General features: G+C 32.6%; 1 protein-coding gene across 5 annotated transcripts in view; it reads left to right on the top strand.

Moving 5' to 3' along the window:
• The window catches only part of LOC106461357 (ral GTPase-activating protein subunit alpha-1-like), a 195,036-nt gene extending 186,721 nt beyond the window's left edge, over positions 1–8,315 (top strand). For 4 of the 5 annotated variants that reach the window (XM_022388288.1, XM_022388289.1, XM_022388287.1 and 1 more), the window contains 3 exons: positions 475–605; positions 2,962–3,147; positions 3,560–8,315. In XM_022388288.1, coding sequence (XP_022243996.1) covers positions 475–605; positions 2,962–3,147; positions 3,560–3,621 — 379 coding nt within the window. In that variant the 3' untranslated portion in view covers positions 3,622–8,315. The remainder of the gene's footprint in view (positions 1–474; positions 606–2,961; positions 3,148–3,559) is intronic. The other variant, XM_022388290.1, reaches the window with a different exon arrangement.
• The last annotated feature ends 10,162 nt before the right edge of the window (positions 8,316–18,477 follow it).

Here is an 18,477-nt window from a genome sequence, read left to right as displayed (position 1 = left end):
CCTACTTTTTACATATCTTGAAAATAATTTCACTAGTCAAGTCAATTTAAATCTGTTGTTAATCTAACAGAATCCAAAATTATGACCATTTACAAAGAGCAGTAAAGTTATTTCTTTAAATTTAATATTTGTCATTCAGGTGCAACAAATTTTTGTATGTATGAATAGATATTGTTTTGCTAAAGTTAAACATTTCTGCATTAAAATAAGTGAATTTTCATGTAAATAACAGTAGTACTTTACACAAGCTATTGAAAGTACATTAGTACTGTATAGGTGTTATTTTCATCTTTCCGTTCAATAGTTACAGGATACTGTAGACATCTAATAGCTTACAAACTATGACTATAACAATTTTTCCTGTTATCATTATTTTAGTTTCTAGTGTTAAATGGAGATTTTCATTTCTCTGTGACAGATAAGCAGACATTTCTTATTGTTTATACTGGTTTGCTTCTTAACGTTCCTGTGTAGTTATGAAGAAAGAGCTAGATCTTTAGAAACAGTTGTTCAGAACCACAAGGAATTATCTACTTTTGAATACTTTGCTGCTGCAACGTACTCTCCAGCTCCTCCTAGACAAATACAGCCTCCTAGAAATACAGGTAACAGTTTCATGTAAAGATATTTTATTTATAACAAGCTATCAAAATATTGTGATTATTTTTCAGAATCTGTGATTCATTGACAAATAACTGTATGTTGGTCAATAATGTCAGAGTTTATGAGAATTAACCACTAATTGCATTCTAATGGAAAGAAGACAAAAACAGGTTTATTTTGTCAGGTGTGGTGGTTAAAATTGTGTTCATCTATAGCACATTACTAAGCTACTACCACGCACAGTTCAATGTAATTCCATACATATTTTTGAAAAGTTAGCAGTCAATAATTTCTTATTTAATAATTATTCGTTAACACCTTGAATTTGATAGGGAGCTTAAGCAGCATATTGCTTGTGAGGTTTACTTTAATGTTTTGTTTTCAAAACATATTTGTAAATTTTCACCAGTATAAATTTGTTTTCTTATTTTATTACAAATTAAAGTATGTGCTGTGCATTTGAGAACAATTATAGTGTTCTGTATTTTTATACAAACATCATATGATTGGTCAAAGTGCCTTTAAACTACATCTTCAAATGTATTATGTCACTTTTTGTCCCCCACCCCAGCAAAGTTTGAGTTACCTTTATTTTACAACTCAGTCAGTTACTCACACTGTCAAAGGCAACATCATCACATATGCTACTTAAATTACTGAGACACTACATGCAATATCCATATTTGTCTAATTCAGAATGCATAATGTTGACATAAGCCAATCACCATGCTTGATCAAATTTCCCTACTAAGAGTGTGTCAGTGCCAATTATATGCATTGGTTGTTCTTGAAAGTTTGTGTCAAAACAAAGAGTGTTGACTGTGCATTGTATTAATATGGATTACAGAAGGGTGTTATTAATGATTGGGAAAGATGTCGTGTCTTTTTCAATACATGGATTGATGTATTATTTGACTACATTTTTTGTCACTGGAGGTAATTATTAATTATGCAAGGTATGTACCATAAAGTGGTATCATTTTAAATTATCTCTACTTGTTAATTTACAAATATAATTGCAATTTAACATGCAGTCAACTCAAACATATATATTGTTACCCACAATGGTATTTTCATTTGCTCAGAATGTCTAGCATATTTTTTAAGCATAAAACCTGTAGCAAAGTCTTAAGTCAAATCCTGCCCAGAAATGAAAGGCCCAATAAAAAGTTAAAGAATAAAAACTAAAAAGGTTTTACAGAGTTTTGAGTTGAAATGAATTCAGATATTGGTCCTGCTCAATTTCTACAGATGTAGAAAGAAGCAATGAGAAATGTGTGGGCAAAAAAATCCTGCTAAAACTACAAATCATGGCAAGCATTCAAAATGTAAGTTAAACAAATAAAAGTAAAAAGAATGAAATATGCAATGAACTTAGAAAATAGTTTTATACTATTTTGAATGAATACAAATTGTTTATTGATTCAAATAACAAAAAATAAATAAAACGGTTTTCTTAAATTCTGAAGTAAAAGTTTTAAAATTTAAAAAAGTATGACTTATTTAATGCTTCAAACATGATGTGTACACACACACACACACACACACACACACACACACACACACACACAGAATTGAAATAATTAATCCCTAAATAAAGAACATTTCCATTATTAAATGGGGTTTTCACATTGTGAATGTGTTTTATACAAAAAATGTAAAGTCTCTATTTTTAAAAACTTTTCCCTTTTGGCACCTGAATGGAGAAGTGACTTCTGTGTTTTGGAAATCTGTCTTGACCCCTGTTTATTGCAAATCACAGAACATTTTTATTAAAATTAAAAACTGTTGCCAGCAATCTTTAATTTGTAATTGTTTTAAAGAAGTCTCTAGTGGGTAGCTTAGATATCACAGTATATATGGGATATTTGTTGTATGTTGTACCATTGTATCTTGTATCACAAAGAGCTGAGAATTAAACAGTATTTGGTCTTAGCTTGGTTGATGTTAGTGGCTGTCACCTGACTTGAAGAGGGAAAAATGTGTTTTAAAAAACTAATTTATTAACTTATAAGAAGTTTAATTACCATTCATATTTGCAATGACAGGATATTAAGCATAGCATCTATGATATTTTAAATTGTTTTGAGTCATTGAAGTTTAAAAAATATTGTTAGAAAGAATACATTCTAAGAATATTTTAAGCATAGACAACACATACCCTGCAGTTTGCATGTTTATAATTATACATTTAACCTCCAAAACTAACTGATGTTTGATACTTTATCAGTTGACATAATCTTGGGGAACTATTAAAGTATTCATTATGTATTTCTGTTTCTACTACAGTCATTTTTCCAGAATACTATTTCTCTCTCACTAACCCAAAACTTCTGGTATTTATCCTTGCCTGTGCAGGTACTGTTGTTCACAGTGGGAATGCTAACCTGTCTGTCCACACTAACCTAGCAGCAGCTTTGCTAGACTCTCATGGAGCAGGCAGTAGCTCCAACTCTGCTTATCGTACCAGGCCTCTCAGCTTTTCAACTGGGGAAAACCTGTCCCCTCGTTCCTCACCTCAACCCTTTCTCAGGATGTACAAAGGTAGTGCCCAAATGAGATATAGATCTTCAGTTAATGTGTTGTTTGTATGTATATTATTCCATCACTTACACATCTTAGCATACAGTAGGATATTATTTTATTGTATAGGGATAATGTTTGTTAAAACACTAAAATTTGCTCAAAGATTTCATGAAATAACAATTATGAAAAGATGCCATCCAAAGAAACTTTTAAAGAAAACAAATACTCATTCTGCCATGTTTTTTGAAGTCTTGTCATCCTTCACTTAATTTTCTCACATTGCTGGATTTGACCATTTTCCCCAAAACAGCCAGAACAGGATAATGTTAGTAGAAATAGTTTGACCATCGGAGAAAATAAAATATATTTTTCCCCCTTTTTTTTTTAATAATTACACTTTTTGTTTAGAAAATGTTTTTTTTTCTTTCAGAGAGACCTCTTTCAGCTTCTCAGAGCCATACCTCTTCCCCCCTATCTCATCATGGACAGTGATATTAATGTGGTTTCAGTATGAATGGATCCTGTGTGTTGTCAATAATTCTAGCTTTTAAGAGAGGAGAGGTTTCATATACAAATTAATAAGTATCTTGAAGTAATGTTAGAGTGGATTTTGAATATCTTGTAGAAGGTTGGATTGGGGCCATGAAATTAATTGGAAGTGATTTTTATGCTGTTCTAGACAAGTGTGTTTGATATGTATAGTTAGTATTAAGTTTAGCTTAGAATAACTTTCCAAGGAACAGGGAGTTTAACTTCTTGATAATTGTACAGATCAGAATGTCTTGCTGTAAATATGCTTCACATATGCTTAAACAACCAATGACTTATTTAATCTGATTGTAGAAACTAATGCTTGTATAGAAAAATATTACTTGTACTTAAAACATAATCTGTGAATAGTTATACACAAAGTTTATACAAATTGATGAGTAATTTGTATATAGAATTGTTGATAATATAAGGGATCATTGAAAATTTGCACCTCTTGTTTTTAATTTTCAATATTAATACCTTATTTTAACTTACATAATAACTATCCTGTTGTTTTTTTTCTGTTTTTATTTCGAAATAAAAATTACTGGCAATACAGCTGCCCATTAAAACATGAAATAATATGTGTGTTTGTGAAAGATTGACTTTTCATGTAAATACCATATAAGCAAAATCACACATTTTGCAAAATTGTTGATCTTTTGATTTGATACATTTGTTTTGTGTAAGTCTATGTACGTCTTTATAATGTGCTGTGGGAATGAATGACTGATATTTTAGGACAAAGTATTTTTCCCTCAGTTTAGAATACTACAAAAACAGAACCTAAGAATAATCTTGAAAAAGGATAGTGTATAGAACATTCTAACACTTAAAATCTGAAGGAAAGCTGTTAATAATTACAGTGAAATGATATGCAATAGTCTTGTTCTTGAAAGACAAAAAATATTCATTTTGAAACATTTTACTTTTGTTTTAAAATGCAAACATATTTCATTATTTAAAGTAATTGAAATAGATTGCTAGTTGAACATTAACTTTCGAATCAAGAAACTAAAAAAAATCATTATATTAGATAACAGCTAAAAGATGAAAAAAAATGGTGAGATGTCTTGCTTAAATTATTTCTATCTTTTTAAGTCAATTTTTGGATTCTCCAAAAGAATCTGATCATTCTTATAGTTTCTGATAAGTATTTAGCTGTTGTGGCTCAGATTTATAAAACTTTGGAATGTTATTTTGTTCTTATTGTTGAAAGCTATATCTTCCAGCCTGTTAGGTTAAGTGTATTAGATCAAATGTATAGTAAAATGATCACTTGAAAATTGACATTTTTGTTATTCAGTGCACTTTTAAACAGTGGCAGCTGAAATTGAAATATGTCAGCTTTCTATCTCAGTACCAGTGTAGAGAAATTATTAACCAGTGCAAGTATGTAATGAAGTTGGCCTCATTGTTGGAATTGAATTGGTTATTGATCCCTACAGATGAGAATTAAGTGTTAGTTTTTCTAACTTCTAGTATGTCTTTCATTATAGATTATAGAATATCACCTGAAAGTATTTTGCTCTATTTTTCACTAAAATTTTATTAAAGAAATACTTGAAGCATACTTGTGACTTTGTCGAGCCTTTGGTAAAGCAACTTAATGAGTTAAAGTCAAAAAGGATGTTGTTTTTAAATTGATTGGGTTTATTAAAAGGAAAGCCATTAATTTCAGTGGACCAATAATATTAACACAATATAGCTATGCTTCATACCTTTAAAACTGACTTAGCTACAGAAGGGACTTTGGTATATAACATTTTGGATTCTGACTACAACTTACTAACAACACAGAAAAAACTTTGTTCAGTATCGAACTTCTCTCACGTTATTACAACAATTTAACCATCTTTATTTTCTGTCACTTTTGTACTTCACTTTTATTATTTTTCACCCTGAAACTTGTAAGAGATTGCAAATATGTATGGTATTTAAAAAGAATCTGATTTACTGCACTGGTTTATTTTTCAAAATTGATGTATATAGTGTTTTCAGACACAGGATTTCTATTGTTGTAACTTCTGAATTATTTCATTAGAGTATAACAAATTGGGTTGGTTTCAGAATCTTTATAAGTGGTGTAAAGAATAGGTATTAAAACATAATCATTTATTATTAAATATAAACACAGTGCATACTCAGAAAATTGTTCCCAAGCTTTCATTTTGATAATCAGTATATTTTGAAGTTATGAACATGACTTATTTTTTGATTCTATAAACAGTGAATAATATTAAACATATATAAGACTTGTACTCTGTATTTTTTTTAAACCAAATACTACAAAAGAAAAAAAAACGCTTCTAATTACGGCTTCATAAAATTCTGTTAAAAAATTATAAGGTTTATATTATTGTAGCATGTGATATACTATCTAGATATTTTTTGTGTTTTACTCTTCTTTTGGGTTTTTCCAGAGTAAAAAATAAATGTATTCCAGCAGCTGATGTTCATGGCTAGAATGTACAGATATTTACATTGCTTGCCATTATGTTAACATTATCTCAAGAATTAACAAAAACAATGTTGTGTTTCCACATAAGGTATAAGTATTAACTAGTTTGTTCAAATGCTTGGTTAGAAATAGTTTGAGTATGTAAATCCACATAAATTGATGTTATCTAGTAGTTCATCAGTACACTTGCGAACTTACAATGCTAAAATCCAGGACTTGAGTTCCGACACTGGACAAAGTACAGCTAGCCTGTTGGTGTGGCTTTGTGCTAAAACAAAACAAATATCAATTGAGAAACAAAATATATATATCCCATAAAATAAATGTTTGTAGTTAACCTTAACTATGCACAATACTGCTATATTGTTCAGAAAGCTAGTACTAATATGTGACCACTGACATGCATATATTAGTTATCTCCTTATGTATTTTGGAATATAAAATTTACATTTGCAAAGTAAGATAATGCCATTTTCACTGTATTATAGCTACTGTTAATGTTTAATGTGAACAAGCAACAATACTAATGAAATCAGTTGGTATATTATTCAATACAGATCGCTTTATGTAGAATTTGGAGTTAAATGGGTTTTGTTTTAATTATTTTTTGGGAATGGAAGGATATTAATGTTAATATTAGTATATATATTTATTTTAACAAAATTTCATTCAAATTTGTAAGAATTACCCGTGGATGATTTGAGACTAAAAATTGATTTTTAACAATAACTCATCTAATTACTTCTATAAAACTGGACTTGGAGGTTTAACAGAACAAAACTTTTTTTTTCCCTGCTTTAGAAGAAACTATAGTACAAAATTGAGTTCTGTTTATGCAAATGTATTTTGAATTTAATCTGTGTGGCTCATTATTTTCTGTTTGGATTTTGAAAATATGCATTTAGGAGATCAAATGTGTATAGCTATGTGTGTGTGTAAATTGTTTAGGCTCATATTCTACAATTATAGAAAAGGGTTTTTGGTTTCAGTGGAGTGTATGTAAGTTCCGTCTGTCGAGTATTTCTGATTGGTGTATTTGGTCTAATACGTATTAACTTGTGATAATGCTCTACTAGGTTCGTTTCTTGTAATTCAGGGTAATTGGTTTTATCTGTAAACCTTGTTAATTCCCAGTTACCATATTTTTTTTCTGTTTTTTTTTTTTTAGTAATTGGTTTAAACATTTATTTTGTTTTCACAGCAACGTAAAAGTTACAAATTCATTGCTGTATTTTACAGCAACAAGATAAAAGATAATGAGAGATGTTGATTGTCTCTAGGTTTACTTAATGTTGTACTTTTGGCTACCCCTCTGAATTTGATAAAATTGTTTACTGGGTATTTCTTAGGCTTGTGTAAATGGTTTGGTTACTGTCTGTATTGCTATTTATTACATAGACTCACAGAACTGAAACAACTATATCGGACGTTGTCTAAATTTGCAACAAGTTAGAGGTAGATAGGTTTTGAATTTGGATGTTGTTAAATGGTAAAACTTTTATTTGTTTAATAGGCAGTATTTTCATAAACAGCAATGAATGATGCAAAATGAGAGTGCTTAGTGATTTACCATGACAGACAGATATTTTAACTATTGTTCTGTAACTTTACGTGAAGTTTTGTTAATGTGTTAACGTTATATCAGAATGCACATGTCACGAATTTAAAAATTTACAGGTAAGGTTTCACTATTTGAAAACAAATTATGTATGGGTTGTGGGTGTGATATCCGAAAGTGCTGTTGCACACTTTTAAAGGTAACTTTTTTGGAATAGGTGATGTTTTATAACGTGATTAAATTTAATAAAACAATGCATCGTAACTTACTTTCGAACTTATAGTTAGGACTAGACCTGTAAAAAAAGTAAGTCTTGGAGATACAAATGGTGGTTACGTTTTTTCACAGTTCACATTTTTCTGTATGTATCTTCGTTGCAGATATAGTGTTGATTAGAAAAAATAACTTGTATCGGCTATAGAGCTTATGGTTTTATGTGTAAATTTTTGATAGGCTTATATATTATTCGTACTTAACGAGCTTTTCGTATTGTGTTTTGGCTGATTTTTGTTAACAGAATGTACTTTGTTTTGTCTTCTCACTGTAAACCAGTATAAACACGGATTTGACTGTATATGAAGTTGGTTTTCTTCTAATTAAAGGATGTTGAATAAATTTACTAAGAAATCAGATAAAGTTATGCACAGAATTGATTTCGTTTATAATTTAAGTTTCAAGTTACATAGTCACAAATTTCAATGTTTAAACGTTAATACAAAATTAAATCTCTTTATATAATCATACATACTTCGTTTTACTATATGCTAATTACAATTCAGGTTATACATTAACTTTTTTTGTTGATTGCTATCATTTAATAGAAGGTACTATAACAGTAAAATTATCTGAATATATTAAAGGCAGAGTTTGAACCAGCTTAGAAGTTCATACACTTAATAGCTCCATAAGAATTTAACTTGTACAGTAGAACGACATTTTACACGCGTGTGTATATACAGTAACAAACATATATATATTCCGTCTTCAGCAAGCTATATGGAACATAATAAATTATTAGCTACATTTCTCATGACAATGTCGTCTTTTGGAAAAAATTTAAACAGAAGAAACAGTCTAGCACTGTACACGAATCAGTGAAGAAATGACGTATCATGGATCGACTACAACCACCTACCCTGATTTACAATATTAACACAAAAACTGAAACCCATCTGGAACACAAGCAGAACTAAGCTGAATAAATTAGTTCCACATAAAAAAAAACAACAGTATTAATAATAACAAGGTGATTTTTAATTTTAGTGATGATGTACTCGGTGTCCTAGTCAAAGGCCTAAAGTTTTGTTTACCTCCCCTAAACTTAAATTCTCTGATTACCTGTTCTCCTTTGAGAGCACTTATAAAAATTGTGAAATCTCATTCTATTTTTAACAGGTATGGTTCCCAGAACCTAGAGAACTTTGTAAAAACAAGATTAAAAACGCCTGTTTGTCTTTATTTTACAACTACAACTCCCATAAATCTGCTTCCACCATTACTTACGACGAATATATTGCCCTAAAGGAATTGGCTAATAAAAAAATATCATCGTCACCCGTCCTGATAAAGGTACAGGTGTTGTTATACTTAATAAACCTAATTACAAAATTCAAAGCTCTTAATGTTGATTGGTTAAAGCTCACCGTAAAACGTGAAGAAAAAATACAACAAACCTTAAGAAATTACAAAAATTTCAACTCCATTTCAGAAAATGTTTCTGAAGACGTTTACCCCTCAGGCTCCCACCATGGTGTCATGTATGGGTTACCTATTGTCCTTCCTTTTATATCTGCTGGTCACCTAATGTCCTTCCTTCTATATGCACAGGTTTCCTTTTGTCCTTCTTTCTATATCCACAGGTTACCTAATGTCCTTCCTTATATATCCACAGGTTACCTATTGTCCTTCCTTATATATCCACAGGTTACCTATTGTCCTTCCTTCTGTATCCAGCATCAGTTCCCATACTTACAAATCGGCTAAATTCTTCGCTCATATTCTAAATTCACTCACTTCCAACAATGTTGCTATTAAAGATTATTTTTCCTTGGCCCGGTATGGCCATGCGGTTAGGGCGCTCGATTCGCAATCTGCGGGTCGCGGGTTCGAATCCCCGTCACACCAAACATGCTCGTCCTTTCAGCTGTGGGGGCGTTATAAAGTGACGGTTAATCCCACTATTCGTTGGTAACAGAGTAGCCCAAGAGTTGGCGGTGGGTGGTGATGACTAGCTGCCTTCCCTCTAGTCTTACACTGCTATATTAGGGACGGCTAGCTCAGATAGCCCTCGTGTAGCTTTGCGCGAAAATAAAAACAAACCAAACTTTATACATTATTGAACCTTAAGTGATACACTGTTAGACTAGATCAGAAATAGCATACTTACAAGGCGAACTTCTTGTAGATTTTGGATTACTGCCATCTTTTTCTGGAGTACGATAAGTGCGGAGAAGTTTATGAAGTCGAAGAAGTGCCGTTTAGAGTCGGAAACACGGAATTACACACACAAGTTTTTGGGTTTTTCCGATTGTCCAAGAAGTTTAGCAGATCTACTTTTAAAGGTAGTTCTTTTTACTCAATTGGTACAAGTGGGCTATTCCACCAGACTGTAGCCAATATCCACTTTGTTATTGGTCTTTACAGAACTTATTTCTGTCCCTTATCTAAATCAAATATCTTTGGTGAAGTCATCTAAAACAAATAATTTAGGGCGTATAGAGACAAACTGTATAACGCTGGATTCTTCACTACCAGTATCTCACTCTTGTCTTTCATCACAGTTCCACTAACTGCTTTTTTTTCTGCTTTTTTTTTATTTGTAGCATGGGTTCATTTCAACGTGCTTTTATTTAACTATTGGAGTTTTCTCGGATCCCACGCCGGTCTGACGCGAGCTGTGAATTCTTGCCATCGGGGTCACGACTAGAATGTTGCTTTTAGCTTACTCCCACTATGTTTCAAACTTGTATTTTTACTATCTGGTATTGCTTTCTTATAACATTTTTGATCCGCTATACGTTATAAAATAAAGGTGTACTTTTTGAAAACTTTCACATATTTAATATACTTAGTATTTGTATTCCACGAATACTTCATAGTACTTGGAGGTGTTCTTATAAATCGCCGTCTGCGTGTTACCAAATAAATAGATGGAGCTGCGGAATTCTTGACACCATCAAGGTTAAACAAAAAGAAATCGAATTTAAAAAGATTGTTACCAATGAATAAAACCTATCTTACTCCAAAACACGTTTTTCTATAAACTTTTTATAGAATTGAGCCGAGCGTAGATATACCTGTCTTGGGACCGTGGGTTCGTTATAAGGGAAACCGTTAAACCCTACTGTTCGGTCGGACACGAGCTAGTGGCGGATATGTTGACTAGATGCCTTCCTTCTAGTTTATTAGTTCAAATTTAAGGACAGGTAGCCCTTAATTAGCTTTACGGAAATATTCGAAAACAAACAGTCATTCAGAAGCTAGTACACAAAATAGTGTTGCATATTTGCTTGTTTGTTAATTTCCGGTATAAAACCTTTCCGAGGAACTTCAGTGATACAAGTCCCTTCTTGATTAAACCAGTTTATTCTTTCTTGATACAAACTTTTACTACACAGTAATTCCACAGTCATTACGTTTCTCGTCACTTTAAACTTAACAACATTTATAATATACGCTATAAATCACAGCTATTCACAATCTCGATAACTTTGCTCTCTACGAGTGCAAAACACACACTACTCGAAACAGAATCGAAACTCACCGTGACTACTATTCGCTTTATCATACATTCAATCCCGCTGGCTTTTCTTGCCAGGCTTGTATACCAACAATGAGGCGTCTCTCGAGCTTCCCCGATAATTCGAGAAACTCAGTCACGCATGCTCCCACCGTCACGTGACTTCCGCTGTCGTAACAATTGTATTACATTTATTACTGCTAAGAAGTTGTGTAATTCCTCATTGATTCTAATAGATAATTTTTAGAGAAAGCTGGGTTTAAATATGGCTTCACAGGCCTAGTGTGTTTGTTTCTTTTTCTAATTAATCACATTTTAATGCATTTTTATTTTCTAGTAAACGTTTCTAATAGTCTGTTACAGACTACAAGTCAGAGGTGTCTTAAAAACAGCGTTTCAGAGCTATTCCGCTACAAATCCCCGCCCAGGACGTAACTCGTTATCTGAACTGGACGTATGGCAGTCAGAAGAATATATATGAAATGACTCTTCACTATAGAAGATAATGCAGTGGTGTTCAACTATTAAGATGGCAATAAAATTGACTTTTTAAGCCTAACAAAAACCATTGAAATATACTTAATTGCAGATGTAAAAATAACCATGATGTCCCAAAAATAAATGCCAAAGCTGGTTGTGTTTTAAAGATTATGATATAAGCATAACTTAAAACATTTTTTCTATAAGTTTTCAAGATAATTGACACGCTAGATTTTTTCTTGGTCATTACTGTGAGTGAGATACAAATACAACTGTAAAATGTTTATAGGTAAACATAATGATTATGGTAGTCAAAGCGTCAATATGAATGCTGTTTTTCAGATATTCAAACTTCGTAATGGATCAGTTAAAATAGCTTAAGAAATTAATTTACAGTGATGCCCCATTTCGTCAATTTTTCCTAATTTAAAACTCTCGAGCTCTCCGGTGTTTCACCGGTAAGTCATTGTGCATATAACGTTAAAAATCGGGTTTCCATACTGTAGAGAGTAGAGCACAGACAGCACATTGTGTAGTTTTATAAGAAACAAAAAATTCTGACACAGGAAAGATATTTAATATTAACAACATCATGGGATAAAAAAGGGCGCCACCAATTTTAAAATTGTTTTTGTTTTTCAGTCATGACAATGGATCTTTTCACTATTCCTAGTTTCTTACTACTGTCGCAACAGGTTGAGTTTTAGGTTTGTTTAAGCTATTGCATTTACTTGTTCGCCAAACACACGTGTATAGTTTCTCATCTATAACAGGTAACTAATTTGGATTTTTTTTTTCAATTACATAGTATGTTGGATTTCATTCTGCACCAGCTATTGCGTTCTTTCACGACTTGGGATCCTTTTTTTTAAAATATGGTTTGCTTTTATTATTCGACACAACATTTCAAGGCTTTATTAAAACTGGTTAATCTAATCACCATAATCACTGATTACAAGATGCCCTCTACGTGCCAGGTGACTCCCTGTTGGTTGTTTTTAAAACATGCGGGATTTACGATCATATCCATTTTAATGTTAATCAGTTGCCCATTTATGTTGAGATCTTCATTTTTGAGGCCTGGTGGTTAGGGTCTCAACTCACAATCTGCGGGTCAAATCCCCGTCACAAAGAATATTCTCGCCCTTTCAGCCGTGGGGGTGTTATAAAGTTTGCGGTCACTCCAGCTATTGTTGGTAAGTCCAAGAGATGGAGGTTGGTGGTGTTGACTCGATACATTCCCTTTACCATTGCTAAATTAGGGGCGGTTAGCGCAGAAACCCCTCGTGTAGCTTTGCGCAAAATTCACAAAAAGACAAACGTGACAAGTCTAATTTTCGTAAAATAAAAAACAAACAGTAGATAGTTTCCATGAGCTTGCTACAGAAAGTAACACCTAGGGCTGTATAGGCACGTGACCTTGTTTATTATGTTGTGAATTAAATATTTAAAATCTTTTTAAAATATGAAAGGCTTACTATAACATTTTTTTTTTTTAAATGAAAAGCATACATGCATACACAATTGGTTATATGAATTCTACCAACCCCAGGTATCAAACTCCAACTTTTTCCCCCTAATTTGACTTTCAATTCGCTTTGTTACGTCTCTGATTGTTTGTTAATTTACCATATAATTTCTTTCGGGTGAAACTTTTGCAATACACAGAATTTCCACGGCCACTTTAACTTAACACACGCTATAATTCACAACGATTCACGCACTTTACTTACGGTCACTACCGCGCTTAACTCAATTGTCCGTCTCTGCCTGTCTGCAATTCTATATGCCGTCACTTCTTGCCGGTCTTATATATACAAAATAGAGGGCGTCTGGCAAACACTCGAGCCTTCAGGAATCTTCGAGATACTCATTACGTGTTACCAGAGTCACGTGACTTCCGCTGTCGTAACAGCTTATTGGCATCGCAAAGTCGCTTTCCTCTCGTTCAGTGGTAAGTCTACGGACTTTCAATGCTAATATCAGGGATTCGATTTTTCGCTTTAGGCAGAGCGCATATAGCCCATTGTATAGGTTTGAGTTAATAAAATAACAACAATTTCTTTCGCTCTGTTGTAGCTATGGAACATGAATGTATGGTTCCTTCCCGTCTTAAGTGCAAGTGTTATTAGGCTTTAATAATTTTCAGGCTTACGGTAGTGGGAAACTTAGTTTTAAATGTGATTACGTTTGACTAATAATTGTACAGCCATGAACTGTTACTACTCCAACATTATCTAAGTAAACAGGACAAAAACACAATGAAAAATATTCATTTGTTATGATAGTGTTAAAGAGACATTCACACTGGCGTGATAAAATTTAAGGTACAGATCGAGAGATTAATATACTCTGCCACCATCCACTTGGATGCTTATGTTGTTTTATGGGATAAATAGTGTTTGTGGTAAGGAAGTGGGAAAAGTTGCGTACACCATGAGTTTAGATAATTTTTGCTATACGTATTTATTTTATATATTTAGATTTTCATAATTTACTAAATTAAACAACATATCATTCCATGAATCTATTGACAGCTCAAAACCTTGATACTATTTTAATGCATTAAAACATGCTCCAGTGATTTACATTTTTTTCTGTACGCATTAATTTCGACACGGCATGGTCCAGCAGGCGTTGATGAAGTGATTCTATTAATGAATCAAGAAAACTAACAACAATATAAGTTTATCGGATTGTCAACTAATTTTGTCCTGCAAGACTATATAACAACTTTAGTGTGATTTATGAAGTTTTAATCGATAAATAATCCATTATAATTCTAAGAGCAGTTGAAGGATGACATGCAAACAATTTCTTTCAATGTAGCACGTGTTTTGAGTTTGTAATATCACACTATTTTCCGTTAATTTTACACGAATATTACATGATGATTCGGAATGTTCAATGCATATGATGAAATAAACCACATAACATTATACTGTGGGATTCTCTAATGAAAACTATATTCCCCCCACCGATTTCATTTTTCCATATACTAAATCTATTCGTGATTATCTTCTTTTTTTATATTTTTATAAGTAAAAATTATTATCTTCAACCTCTGTTCTTAAATTATGCAATAATAGGTCGAACATAATTGGAACACATTGTGTCTTTCCTCGCTACTTCTACTGCAAAATAATATTTATTTATTTATTTCCTTTTTACACCCTTTCTCCAAACAAAGACGTTTAAATAAATTATTGCCCCCCCCCCCAGTAGCACATCGGTATGTCTGCGGACTTACAACGCTAGAAACCGGGTTTCGATACCCGTGGTGGGCAGAGCACAGATAGCCCATTGTGTAGCTTTGTGCTTAACTTCAAACAAACAAATAAATTATCAACATTTATGCAGGTTTTGTATATCTAGATTCTAGTAGCTCTCAAATGCTGAAATGTCTTTTATTTTATTGAAAATGTTTAAAATGCTACTCAAGACTAAAAATTCTCACGGAGCGGCCTCATAAAGATGTTTGAGGTATTAATTAGAACTATAGAACCCCAGTTTAACCTCGCAGGTCTGTTTATCGACCCCCCCCCCCACCCCCCACCCTCCTCACCTCTTGTGGCTCAGCAGTTCGCTTTGTATTTATACAAATGATTCATTTTAAGTGAGTAAATGTAATGCATTTATTTTTGGTTACAAATATTTCAAACTATTATAATTTCCTTTTTGGTTTACATTGAGAAGAGTTGTAAATTCATAAATCTTAAATTCAAATACATTGTTTTATTTCTAGCTCTATAGAACACTTAAAAAAAAAAATTGGGAGTTTAAAATTAATATTCTCAACCAAACATGTTATTTGTTTTTTTATAAGAGGAATCTTTGACAAATAGTTATCTATTGTTACCTTCAGTAACGTTTTCAGGACATGAATATTTTCGCACGGTATTCATCAATATATTGTTTATGTGCTAAAATTGTGGAAAGAGAATAGTACTGGATGAAAACGCTGCCTGGCGGCAGCATGTGCACTTAAAGAAGGGGTGAAGTAACAACTTATTTAGAGGCATATTTTATAAAAGGTAACCAAAATCAATTAATTATTAAGGCATTAGAAACATTATGTCTGATTTATTTATTATGTTTAGTATTTGCTACAGATTTCTGATATCAATTTAGAATATAAAAATGGGGAGGGAGGGGCACGGAATCTAAATTTGACGGGAAAGCCCTGGTGGAAACACTAGTTCCAATTAACTTCTATGGGATAATCGTTTGAGTTCAAAATGAAGGTAATGTTTCTCAAGACTGACAGTTTTTAAATAACTAATTTTAATATCAACATAGTTACAGGCGAAACACAGGAAAGCTTGCTCAGAGACCTCCCAGATATTTATCGAACTAAATGTCTCTGAGGATTATACATTACTTTATATGCAGAGCGGATATAAGTTTCCGGGTTTGAGTACAATTAAGTGCTACGGGCCCCTTTTAGTCCTCGTGGGAGGACGATGCCACAAGACGAAACTAACATCATGACGTCACATGTATACAATGACGACATAATTATATGGTGACGTAACGATCGGCTAATTTTTTGACGTTTTGCTACCAAACTGGCAAAAGTTTTTCAGTAAGTGTGTGTTTTGTACCAAAATATGATTAAATTAAGTGCATCATAAGCGGGGTCTAGAGCGAAGCCTTCAGAAGCTAGAGATTTTAATTAAAATTTCAGATAAAACATGCTGCTTAGAGGCGGGAACATGGGCTTTTAAACCAAATACTTGGAGTGTGTTGCTTCTTCCCCACAGTCAACTCCAGATTCTGGAATAAGTTGAAAAAACCGCTCACAGTTCCTAAGCCACCACAACACAAAAAAGTAAAACAACGGCTTGCATGCGTATAGAGTGTAAATTTTAGGCACTGAAAGTGAAAATTACCAAAATGCTTGATAGCAATGAAAACACCTGCCTTTTTTTTTATTTTAACGAAATCTAGTTTTTTGGTAAGTTCATGTTCAATAGACAAAATAGTTAAACTGTTTAAGCCATCTTCAGCTGTAGTCAATCGTAAGTACTTTTTGTGATTTTTAGCTTATTGAATGCCCTCTCTCCCTCTGCGATGTTGGCCTAGAGAGTAAAAAAAAAACAAATCTTAGGGTGATACATACTTCGGTAGATACACCTTCAAGATGTAATTCGTGAATCGCATTCAAGAAGTGAAAGGGATCCAAAGAATAAATTGGAAATGTGAATGCATACACTGATTTCAAATGAAGGACTTCTTTTTCTATCCCTAAAGTTAATTTATTTGAATAGAATGAAACTAAAGTGTTACAAGTTTGCACAATTTCGTTAGTATTCATGCGCTTTAATTGCAACAGTGGTTGGAAGACCATTCAATTGCTATCGATAACCTCAAATCTCCCTCTTAATTGACAAATGTTATTATCAAGTGCCAGATAAGAAACAGTTTTCTTGAATTCCTTTTTTGGTGTGTTCAACCTGTTTATTATCAGCTGATTTTGGATTAAGTATGGTGGGTCTCTTTCTCTTTCGTTCTACTACTAATTCAATAGGAGTGTCTAATGTTTGAGCTACCAGTCTTGACCATTGATCTCTAGGGATTCCATTTCAAAAGATAATTTCTTGATCTTTTCTACAACGATTCCAAGCGAAATATCTCCAAACTGAAAAAGTACACTCATTCTATCAAAGTTTTATATATGCAAAAAGTGTCCAGAATAATTGAACTAAATTATGAAAAATACATTTTGAGACTAACTAGATTCAGAGTAAGCATTACGTGCAAGTTTTCCTGAAGAGATAAATTCTTCAAGCGCTCTTATAACAATGGGTAAATTCCGAGCAATGAGACGGACGGGAAGCCTGTACTCTTGAACCCCAATGAGTTTCACTCAGGTTATGCAAACAACAGTTTGTTTCTACTAAAACTTTCCACATTACAGGACTTCCACTAAACAAAACGTACAAACAATTGATGCTTTCAAACAAAGTGATCATTTCTGAGCAACAAGAGGCAGCATTTACTCAACCAAATTTAATGAATATGGCACAACATGTCAAAAAAATAGCACTGGGGTTGATATTCATAATACTAGTTTGCACTCCTTTAATTTTGCCTGCCATATTTGTGGCGTTATCAAAATCCTGTTTCGTGATGGTTAAGCCTAGATAACACTATTTTGCTATCTCCTCCCCTTTCTTTGAATCACGATACAAAATTCAATAAGCTGTTCAAATATGATCCACTGTCTTTTCTGTTAATAAGTACACATATCAACGATAAGAACGTTTTGTTCAGTATGGGGAAAATTCAGGTGTAGCATTACAAATAATGGCAGAGTAAATGGCTTTTTTCTTTTCATGAAAATATATATATATATCAATACACGATTCACAAACAAGTTAATATATTCATTTTGCATTTCCCATGATAAATAGTACGCACGGAGAAGTCGCCCTTTCTCTTAACTTTACTTTTTCCAAGTGCTCTTTCAATAAAGGGTCATAATGGAAGAACACCTCTAAAATTCCCATTATTTAAGTCTCCCATTTTCTGGGAAGTTTCTTGAAATGCCAAATTTCTTGTGGCCAAAAATATTGT

This window comes from Limulus polyphemus, unplaced genomic scaffold (genome assembly GCF_000517525.1).
Source record: "Limulus polyphemus unplaced genomic scaffold, Limulus_polyphemus-2.1.2 Scaffold943, whole genome shotgun sequence".
NCBI lineage: Eukaryota > Metazoa > Arthropoda > Merostomata > Xiphosura > Limulidae > Limulus > Limulus polyphemus.
Note: the sequence above shows the minus strand (reverse complement) of the source record. Positions and strands in the feature narration are given on the sequence as shown.